General features: G+C 37.7%; 2 protein-coding genes across 8 annotated transcripts; both read left to right on the top strand.

Annotated features, from left to right (window-relative positions):
• The first annotated feature begins 4,519 nt into the window (after positions 1-4,519).
• On the top strand, positions 4,520-13,283 carry LOC146462095 (uncharacterized). Of its 2 annotated transcripts, none has more exons than XM_085086079.1 (5): positions 4,520-4,665; positions 6,463-6,508; positions 8,788-9,023; positions 9,601-9,726; positions 11,413-13,283. In XM_085086079.1, the coding sequence occupies exons 2-5, from the start codon at positions 6,481-6,483 to the stop codon at positions 11,575-11,577; spliced, it is 555 nt and encodes a 184-aa protein (XP_084942205.1). In that variant the 5' UTR covers positions 4,520-4,665; positions 6,463-6,480; the 3' UTR covers positions 11,578-13,283. The 2 variants fall into 2 exon arrangements, with proteins under 2 accessions (XP_084942205.1, XP_084942203.1); XM_085086077.1 differs by having other exon boundaries at positions 4,521-4,665; positions 9,598-9,726.
• Positions 13,284-13,447: 164 nt separating this feature from the next.
• On the top strand, positions 13,448-22,748 carry LOC146462094 (transmembrane protein 233-like). 6 transcript variants are annotated; one of them, XM_085086073.1, is made up of 5 exons: positions 13,448-13,795; positions 17,575-17,829; positions 18,379-18,498; positions 19,064-19,192; positions 20,765-22,748. In XM_085086073.1, the coding sequence occupies exons 2-5, from the start codon at positions 17,587-17,589 to the stop codon at positions 20,900-20,902; spliced, it is 630 nt and encodes a 209-aa protein (XP_084942199.1). In that variant the 5' UTR covers positions 13,448-13,795; positions 17,575-17,586; the 3' UTR covers positions 20,903-22,748. The 6 variants fall into 6 exon arrangements, with proteins under 6 accessions (XP_084942199.1, XP_084942198.1, XP_084942200.1 ...); XM_085086072.1 differs by having other exon boundaries at positions 13,448-15,463; XM_085086074.1 differs by having other exon boundaries at positions 13,448-15,467; positions 17,579-17,829; positions 19,067-19,192.
• Positions 22,749-22,889: the final 141 nt, after the last annotated feature.

Here is a 22,889-nt window from a genome sequence, read left to right as displayed (position 1 = left end):
TCGCCTGGCTATCTCCAGAGCAATGGCAAAGTCGAAAACACCTTCAAGACTGCGAAAAACATTATGAAGAAAGCCAAGCAAGCCGGCACAGATGTTTACTTGTCCCTGTTGGATTGGAGAAATACTCCTACTGAAGGAATGTCAAGTTCTCCCGCCCAAAGGATGTTCGGTCGCAGAACAAGAACACTGCTTCCCACCAGCAGTTCTTTGCCAAAGGTCCAAGAAGATGTGAAGGAGAAACTGATCAAGCAGAAGTCCAAACAAACCAAGTACTACAACCGGACCAACAAAGAACTCCCACCCTTACAGTCAGGAGAGATTGTACGAGTCGCCCCTAAACAAGGTGACAGAGAACGAAAGTGGTTCAAAGCGCGTGTTGAAGAACAAGTTGACATTCGGTCGTACGAAGTCCGGACTGAAGATGGCAAACTCTACAGAAGAAATCGTCGACATCTTCGCCAGTCCAAGGAACCATTTGGTCAGTCGGCTGAAACCAGACCTGTCGTGCAACCCCAACACAACCAGACGGGCACATCACCCACAACAGCTGAACCAACCACACCCAAAGCCACAGGTCAACCAGTCCAAAACACCCCTGTTGATGAACCCAAGGAAGCAGAGCCGGTGACAGTGTCCCCAAGCCAGGAGCCACCTCCCACAACAAAGCCAACCACAGTTGTGACAAGGAGTGGACGAGTCTCAAGGGCACCACAGTACTTACAGGACTTTGTTTCAGTCAGATAAGGACTTTAGAACACTACCCTTAACCAAGTTGTTTTTTATTATTACACAAAGTTTAAGTTGTCGTTAAGAGACCGTTATTTGTTACTTCAGTAAATTCTTTATTACAGAGTTCAGAGACACTGACATTAGTTGTTTCAGTCCGTTATAACAACCTCATTTGCGAGTACTGCGTTTAGTGTACAACTTTCTTTTTTTTTTGAAAAAAGGAAAGGTGTGACGTCATGCTAGTCACGTGACCTCTTGGCCATGTGCTTGCTTTGTTTTAATAAAGCATGGAGTTGTTGTTGAGTTATGACTGTTGGTCGTCTATCTCTCACTCGTTTGCGCTCCTAGAATAGCGTAACGTTACAAGAAATACAATAATAATCACTATCATTTTATTGGTATTCTTAAATGAAACCTCTTAAGCTATTTAACTTTTTCCACGATGTGCTACAGCAGTGTGTTTTGCGTGACTAACAGTTGTTCATTTCAAGGTATATAAATTATTCAAAATTCATTCTACGCTCAATTTAAAGCGTGGACCGTCAAAAGCCATTTAATGATCCTTTTATTGTTCTACTTTTAACTCTTGTTTGTGTATTGTTTCATTTCTTGTGTCTTGTTTCTATGATTTATTTAAGGTTAGGTTAATTTGTTCTTGTAATATTTTAGAGGACCCTTCTGTAAAACCATGCAGTTCGTGATGTTGGCTTCCTCATTAAAGATTACCCTGAATTCAAAATGCTGCTCCCTAAATTACGTATATATTTTGTATATTTTAACAGTATTTTAAAGGTTTGTTTCCTTTTTATTCTAAAGCATTTTGTTTTAAGCTAAGAAATTCGAAATCCGAGTCACTCTGTAACAAAAAAATGAATGGCTTGTCCCGCAAAAAGTTACAAAACTAATCGAGGCGAAACAAGACGAATACAGGAACACTTGAGAAAAGGAACAAGAACTTACAAAAATACAGACGTGCAAAAACTTTACGTAGTTACAGATTTAAAGTATTTTACACTAGTTCACAAAATAAAAGTAGTAATAGCAAGTGGAATAATTATTTAGTTAATCCTACTAATTCTTGAACTATTCATACTAATAAAACAGTTCCGGATACATTTTTCTTCCAAATGTCCAAAGAATCCGTCGAGCATGTGCATGAACTGTATGTAATTCCCCGCCCGGCTGAACAAGGGCATGGGGTAATCCGGCGGGTTGAATGGGGTACACGGGGAAACTTTTTTTTCTCGTGAAATGAAAAGGGTAGCCAAATCTAAAATTTAATTTAACTGTGAATCGGTAAGGGGTTAGGGACGGACCATTAGAAAAGTGATGGGGGGGGGGGGGTGGGGAAAATACAAAAAAAAAATTCGTGCAAGCCAAAATGCCCGAAAAAAAATTCTTGCAAGCCGAGACGGAAGAAAAAATAATTCTTGCAGAAGGAGATTAAGGAATTATTATAGAAATACCTGTTTTACTGACAGAAAATTTCTTCCAGAATGCCCCAAAATGACCTTTTTAATGTTTTGAAAATCTAAATTTTGTTGTGGAAGTTTGTTTTGTATGAACAACAAACCAACCCCACATTTTGTGTCGTGGCTGGAATTTACCCTTACTACAACTCAGTATTTTGTTTTGTGTTTGTAACTGGTAGTAAACCCAATAATCACGAGCAATAGGTCAATTAGTTTTGAAGAAAAACGATTTTGTCAGTAAGACGCTTCCAGCATATCTGCTTATCCATAAAGCGCTTTGTAGTTTTATTCGTTGGGCCACAGAGTGCTTTATGGTTACAAAATTTCAAAAACTGAGTCATTTTCAAGAAGTCCTGTTAAACGCTTGTAGGAGCATCTAGATTGAAGGGCAAGTGTTCACTTTATTCACCACAAAATGCTCTGTGGCTCATTGTCAATACCACAAAGTGCCCTGTAGGCAAATTAAAACCACACAAACTGCTTTGTGATCTGGTGATCGAAAGTACCTTGTATCTTGTAAATGACTTGCTGTTTACTGAAGGATAAAGTCGGTCAATATTCGACATAGTACTAGTAGCACCAACACATAAAAGAAACATTCTACACAAATATATTTAAAAGAAGCAAGATCATACATATAAGTCTGATCATATACAAAAAAATATGATTTGCATTTTAATCATTGTGATATAAAGTAAGAATCAACATTCCACTGTGCTAATGATACTCTATCGTGTATAAAATGAAAGGGGACTGTGTCTGTAGTGAAAGAGTATCCATGTAATATTAAGCAAAAACATTAACAATCCCACCATGAATTTGACTTTTAAATTTTAAGTAAATTGAGATTATATACTAATTGAAGTGTTTGTTATGAAATATTTCATAAGATTTCTTGGCGCCAACAGTTTTGAAAATTTTTGAATCAATTGTTATTAAAATCTGTTAAAAAGTAAACAATCAATAAATAGACACTACATGAAATTTGATTTAACTTATTTTAAAATGATAACCAGTCTTTTATTTAAGTATGAGGCTGATTTTACTACCAGCACTAGATACTACTTAGACACTAATTTCGTTGTTTTTGTTTAGTTTTGACCATTATGCTGTAATTTTTAGATATTGTCTCAGGGGTTTAAGGTAATCATTCCAAGCCCACAAAGTACAACTTTTTTTAAAAATCCTCTATTTAAAGTTTTTTTTTTTCTGGAAAACAAACAAAAAAAATTCGTGCAGAGGGTATCAACCGAAAAAAAAATTCCTGCACAAGCACTGAGCAAAAAAAAAAACAAAGTCCTGCAAACTGAATCATTCAATAAAGCTCAGTGTCATTTCCTTGTTTACTTTAAAGTAGGTGGTGGTCAACTAGAAAGCCTTTGCTACTTTGACCACCACACACATTTTATAATTTGTACTGTATTTATTTTTATCTTGTAATTATCTGTTGTAATACTTTACTTTTTATGTTAATGTTGTGTAAATAGTGTGAAATAAAATGAACCATGAACCATGAACCAAGGCATTGTATACATAGAAAAATAATAAATTCTATAAGTAAGCAAATAATTCGAAATATAGGTTTATGAAGTACAAAGGGCACAGCCCATGCTGCCATTGTCTAACCGAGTACAGTGATATTACGCTTACGTATAGTGTTTTTGAAAACGGTCAGCGATTTATCGAGATTTAGATCATCTGTGTGCCGTTGATAGTTTGTCACATAATTCGGGGTCTAAATAACGCAATGAATGTTTTCCATTAGTTACTGTATTGTATCTGAGTATGGAAAAGTCCGACCGCCTTAAGTTATGAGATGAATTTCTTAAAAATATCACGAATATTTGTAGGGATTACATGTGTTTATTTTATGGTGACTGCTGCAATGTCACGCATACCTCTATCAACTCCGCCTCGCAGTTGAAATATAAACCTCAGTTTGAACCGTTCAAACCGGCTCCAGGATGACTTTCAAAATTGACCGAGGGAATTTTCGTTGTTTGAGTCAAGCATTACGTGTAATAGCTGCGAAAAAGGACAGGGCTTTATTCCAAAGACGCCACTTCCAAGTTCCATGCAGTTTTCAAGCAGTCAGCTGCTAGCAACACGTGCACCACCCTGCCTTTGTGTTATAGCAAGCCAACGAGTACAACCTTAACGTTTCCTTGCTGTCGATTTTAAAATCTCGTTTTTCGAAACCTTCAACGATGCGCGAAAATATAAGTTTGTGTGTTTTGGTTCCACGCTTGGTTACGATTGGCTGGTTCATCCCTGTCAGTAGTTAAACATTAGCCCAGTCATCCTCTGACGTCATGTAAAATCACTTCTTACTTCCTGGTGATCACGACGGTTGATCATTGTTTGTTCAATCATTCTCTTCTCACTTAGCAGTAACAGCGCTGATACATTTACTTGACTAATAAGACACTGGTCCTTGGACTCAACGGATTCTGTTATTACAACGGTAAGATTTAAAGTCACGTCTAGGTAATGTTACTTGAACACAGCCGTTTACCGAGCTCAAGAAAGGTGGTATACTCTGGCGCGCGCGTCCAATGGTTTATTTCGGTGGATATACAGATCGCCTCAGAAATTCCTGTGTACCCCTTGGATGCTATTGAATATTAATACATATGCAAGTAGCGTTATTGAAAGTTAATTCGCGTTCATGAAGTTCATGGAAGTGCTAATGAACGTATCTTTGCCGTATAGTTTCAACTGTTGACGTAAATGAATGTATATTTTGCGTAAATGAACAGCAAAAGGTGTACAGTAGTTAGAAATCGAAATGTCAGCTCGGAATTTAAAAACACCGGAAGACCAATTCCTTTCGTTTTCGAGAAAATATGTGAGCTAGCACTTTCGCTAAACCAGCACTGACAGCTAGCAAATTCTGTCTGCAGCTTAATTAAATTTGAAGCTAAATCATCCGAATTTTGATCAACAAGTATTAGCTTACAGAAATTAATATGTCTTTAAAAGAACCCAAAACGATGACCTAGGAACAAATAGTGTGACATTTGACGTATTTCGCTTAAATGTTGTCGTTAGTTGCTCCTGATCATACTATATATAGCAGCAGTTTGCATCCCCTCACTGACAATCGTTCCGTAAAATGATAACCTTCGATGCTGATGGCGGATGAGAGTGTTTACCGACAAGAGAATCTTCTTATACACACAGACCTTATGCATGCAAGTAATGTATGGCATTCCAGTCACTCAAACACGGCTGTTGAAACGTTTTAGCGATTTATTTGAAATCAAATATACAGATTTGTTTATTCTTCTCCATTTTATTGAACATATACCATCGTTCTCGATCGCGAAAAATTTACAATTTACTGTTTTCGAGGTTTCCTGTTCATCGTCGTACAAACTATGTCGTCATGGCAATATTGATTTTGCTGAACTGTTCAGATCATTACAGTCTTCAATCCAAAGCCAATACTGGTGTAAATTTAAATTTCTCATCGATCACGGTATAGGAGAGACGGTTGTAAACCCATGTGATCCTTCCACAGACTCAATTCATTTGCTAAAGAGCTCCTCCGCGTATCTAAAAACAAAGACGATGAGAAGTCCAAAGACTACTGCAAGGCTGACACAACGTAATATATTTCAAAACTCTTTCGGCTGGCCAAATATTGTTTTGAAATATATTACGTTGTGTCAGCTTTGCAGTAGTCTTTGGACTTCTCATCGTCTATTTTTCAAGTTTGGCTGGTTAGATCTCCTGTGAGATCCAACGTACAAGCAAGCGGGATCTTCGTTCACGGCTTTTAATTTGTAGTTTTTAAAGTTTTCATTCTAAAAACAAGACAGAAGTTATGTTTTAAACCTATCACAACTGAAGAGTGGTAAGTTGATAAGGCGTGGTTTGGAAGTCAAATTTTTATCTCCTTTTATCTCTGTAATAATTTTACTAGTTCTCTTGAACATGTTGAATGATTGTAGTGTTCCTACCTATTCACCTACTTACCTTCCAACCTTGCTACTAACCTACTTAGCAAACTACCTATCATCATCATCATCATCATCATCATCATCATCATCATCTCATTATTATTATCATTATGAAACCTATGCCCATTTAGTGTATTCTCAATTTAATCTGGACAGGCCCTCAAGGAATCAATGATATCACATACAAACTAGAAAACAATACACATGCCCTGTCATGTCATATAGAGTACAGTGCGACATGTCGTATTAATATTTCTCCAAAATGTGTTGATATCTCAATGCTTTTTACATTTCAGGTAATTTAGACCCAAAGAATGGCTCACACCGCGAACGTTCAGCCAGGTATGATGTTCTAGACTGTGTAGCATTTCTTCATGGGTCATGATGATCTTTCGATAATAAAATTATCATTTGACACGTATCCTCAAAAAACACGATGTCACAGTTGTAAACAAACCATTTACCACACTACAACAACAGCTCCCAGCTCCGAAATTTCGATCTTCCATGGAATCGCAGACCAACGTCGTGTATAGAATTCCCTGTACAAATTGTTCGTGGTGTTATATTGGGGAAACCGGCAGAGCTTTCAATACCCGAAAAAAAGAACATTTGAGAAACACCAAAACTGCGGCCAAAGGTTCTAGAATTGCTAATCACGCCTGGTCCAACAACCATGTTATTGATTTTGAAAATGCGTCAATTATTGACAAAGGCACCTTCAGAACCAGAAAAACATTAGAAGCGTGGCATACCAAAGTGACGCCTAACGCAGATAACAATTCTTGCCCGTTACCTGGACAAAACAACACTCTTTTTAACAAGCATTCATAACTATCAGTTTCCATTTTTATTATTTGGCAATTCACGTTTTTTGTTTAAAATTTTTTCTCATGGCTTTCTTATCACTCATTTTACCCGTCGAAGACTGCAGTTCGGGCAGTCGAAAGCTCGTAGTTTTTAATCATTTTAGCCAGAGATCGCTCTCTTTTTAAATTTAACAAAATTATCGTTGTTCCATTGTATACTTAAAATTGGTGTGTACCTAATGTATGTTAAGGGTAGAAAAAAAATTAATGGTGTGCCGCTAGTACTAAAAACACAAATGATGGATCAGAGACTTAACTCTGTAGTGTACCACTGTGTTAGGTGTTAATTCTCTGATCCGTCATTTGTGTTCTTAGCTTAGTGCAGTAGGAATTTTATGGGTTCAGTTTAGCACTTTAATAACACTACAGATCTTTAACTCAGAGTTTTAAAATTCTCTGATCCAACATAATTTATGTTAACCCTATTAAGCTTGGGGGTGTAGCAGAAAGTACTCGCGCTAACTCCAAATATTTCTATTTTTTGTCAAAGCAAAAGTGGATTTCCTCAAATTTAGGGAAGTGTCACGCGAATTTGAATTTCAAAATTCAAAACTGTTTGTCTGTCAACAAAAACGAAAAAAAATTGTCTAGTTTTTTATAAATTATAACCCCAGTGCAATAAAAGTGTCGATTTATAGTGCCTTTGGTCAGAGACAGAGTAGCTCGGAATTGATTGAAACTTGAATAATGTAAGGCTAACGTTTCTCAAGTTCTCACATTTTTGTTTACAAATTGCGCTAGAGCAGATCGCGAGTTGTTCTTTTTAAGATCAGTTTAACTTATATCTTTCCTCTCGTTGTTGTAAATTTATTTTCCAGCTAAGTGAAGGTCCTATTGCACCATTTTTAACAAAAGAGGTCAAAAATGCCATAACAGTTCCCCTTTAAATTTACGTGTCGACAATTTGTGTGACATCTTGTTCTTTGCGTGACTAAATCTCCATCACATTCAGCACTGACAGACATGTTTTTCAAAATTTTGATTCTTGATGAAATTTTTACTGTCGTTATCTAAATTTGACACTTTTGTGTTATTTTAGTGTTATTTTATTGGCTTTGACTACTTTTTAGTCAATCTGGGTGGTCTTACGAGGTTCTGATTAAATTGAGAAATCCAAACAGGGCGGTTGTTCAAAGCTATTGAATCAAATCTTACGTTCATCATCTTCCCATTTTGGGACCTCACGCCAAAACAGAGAAAGAAAGAAAGAAAGAAAGAAAGAAAGAAAGAAAGAAAGAAAGAAAGAAAGAAAGAAGAGAAACGAAAGAAAAAAAAACAGCTCAGAACGTACTATAAATCCCCCAGCCCAAATTAAAATGCTCCTTTAGTTGAGGAACGGGGAACCGATGCAGAATTCACCCACCAGCTCACAAGGAACTTCGAAAACGCGCTGGTTTAGAAAGACTAAGATGCCTCAAGAAAATGATGCCGGGAAAACTTGTACAGAATAGACACGTTTTATATCTTACATGTTTTTTGATAATCTCATGACAAAATACTGCACCGGGATTTTTTTCTACGACGTTTGGCTATTATTTCTTTACCTGTACTGGGAAACAGCGGTGGATGTTCCGCTTTATACGTCATTATTGCTGGTCTCGTCATAGTCACAGGTAGTCATTTCTTTAAACAAGCAGTTTTATACAGCTTCTAGCCATATACAAAATGGAGACCTAGTTGTTGGCTTAAAGCGCTTATGAATCGTAGAAATGTCTGTATGTTTAAAAAATCACATAATTTAATTTTTTTAAGACGCATCCCCGCCTCCGGTTTACACAGAACAGACAGCTGCGCCATCTGCACAAACTGCAGTCTTCCAGCCTCAACCTGGTTACCCAGCTCAGGTAGAAATGCCTGGTTACCCACAAAAGGAAGGTTACCCAGCACAGCAACCCGCCTACCCAGGCCCTCATCCTTTTGCAGCACAGCCTGGGTATCCACCTCAAACTGTTCAACATATTCAGCAAACCTCCACTGTACTTATGCAAGTAAGTTCCCTAGCTTGTATAGTGTGTCTCACCCATGTGATATATACCTGATATTCGACCTGGATAAAAAAAACACGCTTTTCAACCAACTAACAAAAAGATGCTGGTGATGGTGAGGAATTTCACCCTGATCGCACGTCCTTTTTTTGTGATTAAGCTTTGGCGCAATGGATTTTTGTATGAAGATTTTTGCTAGGAAAACTGGCAAAAATGACAATAAATTCGCCTAATAACTATGTAAACATGCCCAGTGAGTAGTAATACACTTTGAGATGAATGTCTAACTTGGGTCGAACAGAGCACCTGTTCGATTCTGATGTATAACTTGAACATGCCTCATTCTGAAAGCGAGGCAATGTACAAAGTTTTTATTGTGAAAATCACTTTTCAACGATATGCAAAAAAACTCATTTTCATATGAAAAGCTTTGCACTGAGCCTCCCTTTCATAATGACGTTCACGGCAACTCGAAAATGGCCTCTTGTACTGCAACGATCATGAAATCTGCCGTAAAATTTGATCTTGATTGAAATCAGGGAAAGTAAAGTTAATCTATACCTTGTTCCTGTCTCAGCAGCCCACCACTCAAGCTATCGTTGTTCAGACGCCTCCTCGTCCATCGTCTTGGCTTGGTTTGTCTATATTCACGTTCCTGTGCTGCGGTTGGCTATTCGGATTGATTGCTATCATGTTCTCCTGTATGGTAAGATTAAAATAATTTTTTTTTATGTAAATTGTATTCGATTGGTCACGTGCATGAGACGACGGAGCCACGATTTAATGAACCTCCTGCCTCTACATAACGAAGTCCTCGGTATAACGAAAGCCGGATATTCTTCAGCCCGACTTTTTAAAATGTATAGGAGAGAACCTCGATTTATGCAATGAACAGTGTAAAACTCGCGTTGTGATTGGTGGGGCGGAGTTTGTAATAAAAGTATAGACGCACGATTGACGTCATCGAGTGGTGTGACCGGCGCACGTGATCAGAGTCTAGAGTCCAGCCAGAGTGACTGTTCAACAAAGTTTCTGCGAGTAGCGGACAAATACAGGCAAATTTTCGGAAGAAAGGAAAGCTGTCCGACGAAAAATTGGACAAAGACGGTTGAGAGTGACCTCAAACAGGTTAAAAAAAAACTGTACTTTGCTGTGACGTGAAAAGGAAGGAAATAGTTGCTCAAATTTGTCGCCGATAAAAATCCGGTATTAAATGGCGAGTAATCGATCACAAATCACAGTGAAGCGACTGACATGCTGTAATATTTTGGGGGCAAGAAATTCCTACTGGAATAAAGGTTAGTTTTGAAAACATTGTCAGTGAAATTCTCTCGGATTATACTCTAATTTTGAGGATTATAACTGCTTGTATGTATAAATGATCTTAAAGTTTGCTTGAAAGTTTTTGACTCGACTCAGTCAAGTGAATGTGATGCTCGCTCACAAAATGTGGTCAAAAGTCTTGGTTATTGTATAAAACAAATAGATTCCATTTTGACGTGGGTCTGTACTCTGATAAGCACAGAGGACGTCAAAACGTAGTAAGAACATTAGTCACGTTACTCGCCTGCGGCTCGTAGCGTACGTCTTTGTTCTCACCACGTTTTGACGTCATCTGTGCGTTATTAGAGTACAGACGTACGGCAAAATGGAATCTAATTGTTAAATAAAGAACTAATTTCCCTTGTTTCTTGACACTTCGTTAAATGAGGCTCCTCTGTAAAAGGTGACCAATCCATGACCTAGGTAGTGTTCATATGCCGGCTACAGAGAGGCTGTTTGTGTTAAGGCTAATTCTCATAAAACATTGTTGGTTTTGAAGTCCGTTCCAATCTGAATCTAGACCAAGAAGAGAAAGATATATGAAGCCATTTTCCCAAAGAGATAAGCAGCCATAATCCGTTTTTTTTATGGATTTTGCCAAGACACAAGTAAAGACGTGAAATAAATGGTTTTAGTACACTAACCTGACAGTACCTTTTTTTTTTTTTTAATAGCACAATTTTTAATAGCTTTTTATGAAACTGGATACAATATTTACAATACTTAACACTACTTACGATAATTACAATACCGACAATGCTCACAAGAGATGTATCATCTGCTAGTTGCCATGGAAACGGGGTTTACCAGTTGTAACGGTGTTTTTAGCGAAGCCGACAAGGACTTAGGTACTCCAAACTATGTTTGAAACCAGATATTTTCACAGGTCTGAAAGAACCAGAGCATAAAGAAACATTTGTATCACTACCAGCGAAAACTGAAGAAATGATATAGAGCCACCTTAATGTAACTTGACCTTTACGTCATTGTAACTTGTTGAAAAATATTTTGGCAGATCAAAAACAAGGTTCCTTGTTCATAAAAGGTTCTTACTTTGTTCTATTGACAGGTGGATAGCGCATATGACCGAGGAGATTATGAAGAAGCCAGAAGGAACTCAAGCATCGCCAAGTGGTTGAATATTGTTGCTATCCTTTCCGGCGTCGGTATTACCGTCTATGTGATTGTTTATTTTACTGTCCTGGTTCAGAGAGCCGTTACAACTGTTAACTGAATGTTCTGAATGGCTCAAATCTGTAGGCGCTAGAAATTCCTTTAGCGCTTCTGATTGGCCCGATATGTGCATAGCTTGTTTTAACACAATTTTTTTTTAACTTTTTCATTTTATTTTATTTTTTGAATCTTTATTTTCGCATTTGGATAGGAAAGGAAAATTTATTTTTCAAGTAGCGACGTCAACAATTAGCTGATACATGTCACTATCTTCAGTTTTAAACGCGCTTCAAAAATTCATTTCAATGAAGCCATAAGTATCTGCATTAAAGGGACTATGTCACCCCAGGCGCATGCGCGCGTTGAAGAGAAACACTTTGAAATCGTTGGCCCAACTTTTCTAAATACTGTCGGAGGGTTCAGGAAGCTGTCATTTGTCTGAATCGCGTTCATCTTCGGAAAAGTTAGCTGAATTTTTTTTTTATTTACAAACGATATTTTTTAAAACTTTTGCAATGGCGGAAAAGCAAACTGCCGCCACGAGATGTATGCATGTTTGTCTCAACCGGACTCCACTGCGCATGTACCCCAGCTGACATAGCCCTTTAAATGGACGTTCTTGAAGAAATGGCGAGAAAGTGTCGTCTCAATACACGCACAGCCTCTCCTAAAGTAGACGTTGGGTGTAAAAAAAGTCACAAATTTTGTTGAAGTTTATTAGTGTTTTGCTAAAAGTCAGAGGGTCTGTTAACAATAAAGAACAATTAGATTTTTTTGATTTTTACATGTACGTTTTAAATGATATTATTTGTAGAATATCGTAGTTTTTAACTTTGCATTTTCTTTTAGGTTTGTTAGTGTTTCTACACTATTTAGTGTTACCCTCTTAAAATAAAGGGCTTACTTACTTACTTACTTACTGACTGACTGACTGACTGACTGACTGACTGACTGACTGACTGACTGACTTACTTACTTACTTACTTACTGGCTGTGTGTCGCGAAATGCGCTCAAACGAACCTTGTAACAATCTAAGGCCGCTTTCTATTTGTTTGAACAGACCAGTCAGTCTGAAATTAAAATGGTTCGCGCCGTTTTTAAGGAGATCGAAGGACTACAGGCACCGGAGCCAGTTCTGAAAATGCTGCCTTTAGTGGAGGAACAGGTGGCCCGTGAGTTGTGTCAAATGGAAAGCGCGCTTAGTTTACTGATGAGCCTTAAAAGCAGCCTTAAAGGGGAAGTATCATGGTTGGTATCTTTTATTTAAAATGGTGAAATAAGGCCTTCCTGTTCAGCTGCCAAATAATTCTAGAATGACGAGAGGAAAGAAATCAACTCAATTCTTCAAAGGAATCTGTTCGTCACCTGTTCTAGCGCATTTTGGAAACAAAAATGCGAGAACATTTTTCAAGTTTCAATCCATACCGACCTACTCTGTCTCTTGCCAGAGGCACTAATCGACAGTTTTATTGCAGTGGGGGGATTATTTATAACAAACTTGACAATTATTCCTTTGTTTCTACCTGACAGACAAACATTTTTGAGTTTTGATATGACATCAAATTTGCGTGATACTTTCCCTTTAAGGGTTTTCCAATCTGCCCTCCTTTGAAGGTCATATATCCTCTAGAGATCAGTTAGGAGAAAACCATACTGTGTCACAATAGCTGCAATATGTTTGGCATTAGCGTGTAATATGGTAGTAGTGATTTTATAAGATGGTAAATGGGATCTGAGTTTGTGCAATAAAACAACTGATTTAGAGATCTTGGTGCAAATAAAGTCTATAAATAGTTTTCTGTGTCAGACAGTCACGGTCAATGTTAATCTCGTACCCAGATCTCCCACGGTCACGGTCACGGTCACGACATTCCCGAACGGACGACTGAGATCGGGGTACGAGATTAGGTCAATGTATACGCCTAGAAGTTAAGCGCTTTGATTTGAGGGCAGTTCCCTCATCTCCTCTCCAAATGATATTTCTTTCCTTCAGGTTAACTGTAATACGTGGTTTATTTTTAAGTAATAAAGCTTACTCTTATCCTTTATATATGAACAGTTGCTGTAGCTTTGAATGAGGAATAAGTATTTTATATGCTATATTTTGTAACTGTTTTATTCTTCTAATTTTAGTATTGTAAAACTTTACTGCGCACACATTGCGAGCCTATATTGACGGCTGTTTGCTCGTAGAAGCCTTATTAATAATACAATCGCTTTCTGTACTGTATTGCCATCTTTCATATTGGTCTTGGATTTCAGATCACACATCAGATAGGTAGGGGTTGTTTTATTCTCTTACCTTGCATCTATGTGATACATAAAAGGGGATAGCATTGAATCCATGGGATTATTTGAGATAACAACCTCAAACGGGCTGAATTTCGAAAACCGCGATATCCGTTGGCGCAGATGGCCAAACAGTTAACAAATCACAAACGTGGTAGAAAAGTTGTTAAGTCTTTGCCCTTATTCCAAATTATAATAACTAATAGTAGGAAACTACGCTGGGTTTTATCATTTTCGCGAGTTGCTTTTCTCATTCTTGAAGGATCAAAGCCTGTATTGTTTGCCTGCGTTTTAAAGATTGGAACCCTCGGGGGTTATTTTAACACGAAAAACAGAATCGAGGCTTTACAGGATAAACCACTGTTTCCTTCATTTATCTTTAAACCAAGTCTTGGCTTCAGTTCAAAGCCACTTAAAATGATCATTTGCTTTTATACTGCTCAGATAACGTCCTGCGAAAATTTGTTTATGGAAGAATTTTTTAATCTATATTATGTTGACGATGTAAAATCCTCAGAAGTTAAAACCGCTAAAAATATCTTACGATATGGTAGGTTTGAAAATTCAGTTCCATTTCATTTTTTTCTTTTTCTTTTGTTTTGTTTTTTTTTTTTTTTTTGGAGTGACTCCGATTTCGAATTTCTTAGCTTTAAAACAAAATACTTTAGAATAAACAAGGAATCAGACCTTGAAAATACTATTAAAATATACAAAATATAAACATAATTTAATAAGCAGCATTTTACAGAGAATATATTCGTAAGCAAAACTGAAATTAATTTTTCCATATTGGTGCATCTGAATTGAATCAGAATAAACCTTGTCAAAAAATGAAGAGTCTTCATCTACAGGCTTTAAGATAAGTATGGATATCCTCCTTGATTTTTAAAGGTTTTCTATATGCGGAAAAATAGATTCGCCATGCTATGAAAAATATATAACATGTTTAACCTGCTACTAATACATCATAACAATCGTACCTATATTTTCGTCTAGGCCAATTTTGAAACTGCTTGAGGCTAATTTGGAATAAACAATCGAACGTGCAGGCCTAGCCTATACTACTCATGTAATTAACTTTTTGTTTTCATCATAATCAGTCTATAGCCAGCTATCCATGTGTATGTCTATGGTAAGACGTTATGTCTACACCTATCTTTTCAAAGCAAAGGGTATAGTTTGTGGACTCGTAACCATGTCTGTTTGATTATTGATGTCTTTGTAACGAACAAAGAATGTTATACATTCTGAAATGATTTTGCATGTTGTTGCCTTGCATCATTTAAGTTCGGTCGTAAACATCTTGTTCGCTAAAGTCACGCATTGACGAGCTCGTTTCAAATAAATTTACACGTATATTGTGTAGACAATTTCATGGCCTGCAACATATCGTTTATAATATTCTTAATCTAAAGTTATTGTGTGTCGTTGTTGTTGTTGTTGTTGTTGTTGTTGTTGTTGTTGTTTTGTCGTTGTTTTTTATTGTAAGAATGAGAGTTTTTTAAGCTTTCGATTTTTGGAGACTTGCTTGGACTGCTGACAGTTATCACTTAAAATAACCAGCTGTTAATGACGCAATTGCTCTTCCATTGCATTTGATTTGAAATTAGCTTGAGGAAAATAAAGAAGAGGGCCAGAAACTGAGAAGTTCGGCAACGCAAGTACACCATCATTTAGATTTCGGACTGAAATGTTACTCGTCTTCCAGTGCGGATATCAATTTGGCATTCCGTCTCATCTCAGTTCAGATACCAAAGAAATTGACATGATTGAGCGAGTTTCTTTTCAACTTATGAAAAATTCTTAAGCTTGGAAGTTTTATTGCATTTTGACCGAATATAAAAAATCTATAACTCTTATTGCCATCCGGCTCTTTTAAAACAAAAACAAAGAGCCGATAAAGGAAAGGTAAAAAATAATGAACCAGGCAGTAAAAATTAAGCATTCTCTGCTGTTGTTTATGTTATAAGCTACACGACAAATGGTGTGCGCTTCCCAAGACGATGCCCTACTCTTTACTGAACAACATAGAGCGCACGTATTCCACCACCACCACCACCAACAACAACAACAATTTATTTGAAAAAATAACCGAATGAATGGCTTGTCCCGCAAAAAGTTACAAACCTAATCGAGGCGGGACAAGACGAATACAGGAACACTTGAGAAAAGGAACAAGAACTTACAAATACAGACATGCAAAAACTTAACGTAGTAACAGATTTAAAGTATTCTACACTAGTTCACAGAATAAAAGTAATAATAGTAAATGGAACAATTATTTATTTAATCCTACCAATTTTTTAACTATTCATACTAATAAAACCGTTCACAAAATCAATATTATCCAAGGAATCCGTCGAAAATGTGCTGTATGTAATTCCCCGCCCGGGTGAATAAGGGCGTGGGGTAGTCCGGCGGGTTGAATGGGGTACAAGGGAACACTTTTTTCTCGTGGAATGAAAAGGATAGCCAAATCTAAAATTTAATTTAACTGTGAACCGATAAGGGGTTAGTGCATGACCTCCCAGTGGAGCATTGAGCGCATGAAACAGACAGCAAGGATGAATCAGATATACTAGTGCACATGGGAACACTGCCGTGAGTTGATGTTTGCGGGCGTAAATATGCTTTTGGCCCAACTCAGGCTCATTTTAGGTTCCACAGGCATTATTTCCACCATCGCCCACCAGTTTCTGTAAGTCTTCTTCATCTAGCTGAGACAACTGAGAATTTGCTTCTTCGTTAGGTTTTTCAGCCATTTTGTAGCTCAAAGCAGTTCAGTCTTTGTAGATGGCAGCGCTTCTAGTCAAACAAGCAAGGAAACGGCGCAAATGGTTTCCAGTTCTGCGGATTGGCAGGCTACGTTATTTCCTTCTTTCTTATTGGCTTAGAGCAGCGGGCTAAAATATAATGTAACCCGCTGAATTCTCCATTTTACCCCGCAAAATACGTCGTAATGCCCCATGAAATTATTATAATCAGATATGACGCACTATGTGAAATTATGGTTCGCTGGCGAGGACTCGAACCCTGCATTCAAGGCAAGATGTGATTGCCGCTACACCATAGGCGGATACCAGTGACAGCGGACGAAATAGCACAGCTTATTCTTGTTACATCAGTAAAATGACGGGGTCGTTCTCTCAACACGGGAGAGTCTAAGTCACTTAGGATCGACTAACAGCGATCTGAATATGTATTCAAATTAATATCTAACATGCGAAACAGACAACAAGGAATAATCGTACTTAGTGAATCTGCCTTATTTTCACATAGGATCGCTGTAATGACCTGTTATATTAAAAGAAACAAAGCAAGTAAATGTGTAAAAGCAAGATATAACACAGTTTAATGGCCTTAGCTCCCAGGAGTCTCCTGTAGCTCAGTGGTAGGTTCACCTCCTGATAGGAGCACTCAGATTTCTTTTTTCCAAGTATGCCTGTGTCACTTTCTAGAATAATACATCATTCTCACTCATTCAAACTAAGCACATGCCCATTGACAAATGTAGCTTTCAAACAATGTATGCGCCACGAATTTCCCTTCGCAGTCACTTGGTCAGCGGCCAAAAAGTCTTGCTCCATATTAGGTTTGCAACAGGAAGCAGTCACAAGTGCTTGTTGACTGTCACAAAGATCAACGAACAAAGGATATAATTATAAATTAAACACTTTATTTTAAATAATTCGTGAATAATAGTACTTGGGATCCTAAGCAAGAAATCCTTTGATCGGCAAACCTTAGTTATGCTTTCTTTCCCTGTAGAAAGTCTAAGAAATGACTGACAAAAAGGAACCTGGGATAAATTTGCTCCGTTACGAAGCTCTACTTGCTCAGCAACGAGATAACCAAGTTCAACCTGATTACCAAGCTCCCCCTCCCTGCAAAGCTCAAGCTGATTACCGAAGCCCGCCTTGTTTCATAACAGAGCAGCCTTCTAACCAAGAAACACCTCTGCTGGCTAATCTTCGGGAGGACGCCCCTCAATCTGACGATCAATCTGTCGTTATCGGCCTAGTGGTAAGATACTTTTTGCTGCCTTTGTTGGTTAAAGTTACTTCTCTCGATTATTCCTCATCAACTTACAAACTAAACTGAATTACTATTACAAGAGATCCACAGCTTCATGACTCTTTTGTCTTCAGTCTGCCCGTTTGGATCTCATGTAGATTTGGACAGGAAAATGCACCGAAGTTCAAAAACAGTGGAGTATGCGCACACACCTGTTTCGAAAGTTAAGCCATGTTCAGTTCGACTATTGGTCCGTATTTACGTATTATGATTTTGGTTATTTAGGGGGGTGGTCAAAACTACTATACTACAACAGGACCCACCAAACCACAAAATGACAATTAGATTCAAACCTTATTTTTCTTGTTTATCTAGCAATGCTGACTCTTGCTAGCTTAATATTACTGAGTGTACTCAAATTTTAAAGCAACTAAAACTGTGTCGGTAATGTTCATGAGATAGATGGTGTCTTTGATAACTCTAAACACCGGGCAAGGTGGGCACTCTTCGAACAAACTTGTTTTGACAAATTCCATTATCAATACATTGCTTCTTTAGGGCCAGCCAGACCAAACCGTGTTGCCACTGAAGCCAGGCCCTCATCCTTTTACAGCACAGCCTGGGTATCCACCTCAAACGTTCCAACATATTCAGCAAACCTCCACTGTACTTATGCAAGTAAGTTCCTAGCTCGTATAGTGTGTTTTACCCATGTGATATATCACTGATATTCGACCTGGACAAAGAAACACGCTTTTCAATTGACTTACAAGAAACGCTGGTGATGGTGAGCAATTTCATCCTGAAAGCTCGTCCTTTTTGGTGATTATGCTTTGGCGCAATAGATTTTTGTATCAAGATTTTTGCTATGAAGACTGTCAAAATTGACAATGAATTCGCCTAAATTGACTATATAAACATGCCCAGTGAGCAGACGAATGCCTAACTTGGGTCGAACAGAGCGCCAGTTCGATTCTGATATATAACGTGAGCAGGCCCCAGCAGTAAACCTTATTATGAAAGCGAGGCAAAGTTTACATTATGAAAATCATTTTTCACCGATATGCAAAAAAAACTCATTTTCATGTGAAAAGCTTTGCGCTGAGCCTCGCTTTCATAATGACGCTCACAGCAACTCGGAAATGGCCTCTTGTACTCAACGATAATGAAATCGGCCGTACAAATTGATCTTAATTGAAATAAGAAAAAAGTAAACTTAATCTATACCTTATTCCTGTCTCAGCAGCCCACCACTCATACTTTCGTTATTCAGACGCCTCCTCGTCCACCGTCTTGGTTTGGTTTGTCTATATTCACGTTCCTGTGCTGCGGTTGGCTATTCGGATTGATTGCCATGATATTCTCCTGTATGGTAAGACTAAAAAAAATTATGCAAATTGTATTCGATTGGTCACGTGCATGGGACGACGATGAGAAAATCTGACGGAACCACGATTTAATGAACCTCTTCATAACGAAGTCTTCGGTATAACGAATGATATTTTCTAGCCCGACAGTTTAAAATGTGTATAAGAGAACCTCGATAGAACGAACCAATTTTTCTAGTCCCTTACATTTGGCACTTCTTTCAATCGAGGTTACACTGTGAAAGGTGACCAATCTAAGACCTTGGTAGCGTTCATGTGCCGGCTACAGGAAAGCTGTTTGTGTTAAGGCTAATTCTCATAAAACGTTGTTGGTTTTGAAGTCCGTTCCAATCTGAACCTAGCCCACCAAGTTAAAGATATCAAGCCATTTTCTCAAAGAGATAATAAACCATAATCCGTTTTTTATCGATTTTGCCAAGACACAAGGAAAGAGGTGAAAAAAATGGTTTCAGTGCACTAGCCTGACAGTAACTTTAAAGAAAACAACCATTATTTTTAGGTTTCCATTGGTGTAACTTTTAAAACGTTACTAAGGGTATAGAGGATATAGTACCTTTTAAAGAAATAGCAGTGAACTTAAAAGTTCCCTACTGTTGTGTCACTGACCAGCTGTAGACGAGACACAGACCCCGCTTCGAGTTCTCCCATACCTATATGAATGTTTGTACTAATTCTAAAGAAACACAAATTAAAACAGCACTTTTTCCCATACGATTCTGGAAACAAGGCTCTCAACCAATCAGCGCGTGCTCGCTACATTTTAGGTCACAAAGCTTCATAATTTTCAAATTAAGGTGACTCCATACAGTTATTTGGCGCGTGGTGACTGGGTACTAAAATGGCGCGAGCGCGCGCAGTTTTCTAACTGATACGTGAATTTTCATTATGTTAGTGCGCGAAACAATGTCAGTTTTAGGCTGAAAAGTAAGGCTATTTTAACGAGTTTTCCACGGTGAATTTTTCTGAAAATTGGCTCAATGTTAGGATTTAGCTGGTACTTGTACTCCAAAAAAAATGTTATGGACAATTATACATAGACAACTGCAATAAATAGCAAAAACGAAAATTGCAGAAATCGGCCAAACTATAAAAATTTATAAAAAGAAATTGGCCAAACTTATGTACATAATTTTTTTGGCCTTTACGAGGGGATACTTTGGAGTTTCTTCCTTTCTTTACACAAAAAAAAGCGAAATTTTACCGCGCGAAACTAGAAAAAAACCGTTTTGAGACTAGCTAGGAGTGAAGGAATAAGAGATGTATTATCCGCTGGTTTCTATGGAAACGGGGTTTACCAGTTATAACGGTCTTTTTAGCAATGTAGAAGGACTTAGGTACTCCAAACTATGTTTGAAACCAGATATTTCCACAGGTCTGAAAGAACCAGAACATCAAAGACAATAATTATCACTACAAGCGAAAACTTAAAGAAATGGTATAGAGCCACCTTAATGTAACTTGACCTTCACGCCATTTTAACTTGTTCAAAAATATTTTGGCAGATCAAGAACGAGATTCCTTGTTTATTATAAGTTCCTTACTTTGTTCTTTGACAGGTGGATAGCGCATATAACCGAGGAGATTATGAAGAAGCCAGGAAAAAATCAAACATCGCCAAGTGGTTGAATATTGCTGGTATCCTTTCCGGCGTCGGTATCACCGTCTATATAATTGTTCATTTTATTGTTGGTTGACAATGTTGATACAAGCTACTGAATGTTCTCATGGCTCAAATCTGTAGGCGCTAGAAATTCTTCTTAACTTCTCCATTTTACTTTATTGTTTGAATCTTTATTTTCGCATTTGGATAGGAAAGGAAAATTTATTCTTCAATTGGCGACGTCAACAACTAGCTGATATATGTTACTACCTTCAGTTTAAAACGCGCTGCAAAAATTCATTTCCATGAAGCCTTATGTATCGGCGTTAAAGAGACTATGTCAACCCAGGCGCATGCGCACGTTGGTGAGAAACACTTTGAAATCGTTGGCCCAAATTTTTTAAATTTCGTCGAAGAGTTCAGGAAGCTTTTTTCATCTGTTTGAATCGCGTTCACCTTCGGAAAGTTAACTGAATTTTTTTATTTTATTTACAAACGATAGTTTTTAAAACTTTTGCAATGGCGCAAAGGAAAAATCCCGCCACGAGATGTATGCAGGTGTGTCTCAACGGGACTCTACTGCGCATGTACCTCAGCTGACATAGCCCTTTAAATGGACGTCCTTTAAGAATTGGCGTGAAAGTGTCGTCTCAATACACGCACAGACTCGTCTAAAGTAGACTTTGGGTGTGAAAAAGTTCACAAATTTTGTTGAAGTTCTGTTAAACGTCAGAGGGTCTGTTAGCAGTAAAGAACAATTAGATTTTTTAATTTTTACATGCAGGTCTTAATCAATATTATTTCTAGAATATTGTAGTTTTTAACTTTGTATTTTCGTATAGTTTTAGATAGAGGGCCACAGGTTTGTTAGTGTTTCTACACTATTTAGTGTTACCACCTTAAAATAAAGGGCTTACTTACTTATTTACAGCTTCTTAGAATTTAATTGCAAGCACGTTATCAAAATCCTCTTGTGTTTTCTGCGGTTTTAGATCCATTAAGGGAGATAATTTCAAAATTTCGGCCTTGAACTACTCTTATGAATTGTTTGGTATTGTCCCCACAGCAACGAGATGCAGGTTCAACGGGACATGTCAAGTAGTTGTAGGACTGGCTGTGTGTCGTAAAATGCGCTCAAACGAACCTTGTAACAATCTAAGGCCGCTTTCTATTTGTCAGAACTGACAAGCCTGGCCAATCAGTCTGAAATGGTTCGCGCCGTTTTGAAGGAGATCGAAGGACTACAGGCACCGGAGCCAGTTCCGAAAATGCTGCCTTTAGTGGAATAAACAGGTGGCCCGTGAGTTGTGTCAAATGGAAAGCGCTTAGTTCACTGATTAGCCTTAAAAGCAGCCTTAAAGGGGAAGTATCATAGGGTTTTTGGTATCTTTTATTTAAAATGGTGAAATAAGACCTTCAATCAGCTGCCAAATAATTCTGGAATGACGAGAAGAAAGAAATCAACTCAATTCTTCAAAGGAATGTGTTCGTCATCTGTTCTAGCGCATTTTGGAAACAAAAATGCGAGAACATTTTTCAAGTTTCAATCCATACCGACCTACTCTGTCTTTTGCCAGAGGCACTAATCGACAGTTTTATTGCACTGCATGGGGGGATAATTTATAACAAACGTGACAATTATTCCTTTTTTTTCTACCTGACAGACAAACATTTTTGGGTTTTGACATGACATCAAATTTGTGTGATACTTTCCCTTTAAGGGTTTTCCAATCTGCCTACCTTTGAAGGTCATATATCCTCTAGAGATCAGTTAGGAGAAAACCATACTGTGTCACAATAGCTGCAATATGTTTGGCATTAGCGTGTGATATGGTAGTAGTGATTTTATAAGATGGTAAATGGGATCTGAGTTTGTGCAATAAAACAACTGATTTAGAGATCTTGGTGCAAATAAAGTTTATAAACGGTTTTCTGTGTCAGACAGTCACGGTCAATGTATACGCCTAGAAGTTAAGCGCTTTGATTTGAGGGTAGTTCCCTCATCTCCTCTCCAAATGATATTTCTTTCCTTCAGGTTAACCGTAATACGTGGTTTATTTTTAAGTAATAAAGTTTACTCT

The sequence above is a fragment of the Pavona decussata genome, unplaced genomic scaffold, assembly GCF_977016875.1.
Source record: "Pavona decussata unplaced genomic scaffold, jaPavDecu1.1 SCAFFOLD_192, whole genome shotgun sequence".
Taxonomy (NCBI): Eukaryota; Metazoa; Cnidaria; class Anthozoa; order Scleractinia; family Agariciidae; genus Pavona; species Pavona decussata.
This window is presented reverse-complemented; position numbering and strand designations above follow the sequence as displayed.

Coding starts and splice junctions, on each gene's coding strand:
- LOC146462094 (XM_085086073.1), top strand. CDS start 17,587: ATGACTGACAAAAAGGAACCTGGGATAAATTTGCTCCGTTACGAAGCT. Junction 17,830..18,378: donor CTGTCGTTATCGGCCTAGTG/GTAAGATACTTT, acceptor TTGCTTCTTTAG/GGCCAGCCAGACCAAACCGT. Junction 19,193..20,764: donor CCATGATATTCTCCTGTATG/GTAAGACTAAAA, acceptor GTTCTTTGACAG/GTGGATAGCGCATATAACCG.
- LOC146462095 (XM_085086077.1), top strand. CDS start 6,481: ATGGCTCACACCGCGAACGTTCAGCCAG. Junction 9,024..9,597: donor CCTCCACTGTACTTATGCAA/GTAAGTTCCCTA, acceptor TTCCTGTCTCAG/CAGCCCACCACTCAAGCTAT. Junction 9,727..11,412: donor CTATCATGTTCTCCTGTATG/GTAAGATTAAAA, acceptor TTCTATTGACAG/GTGGATAGCGCATATGACCG.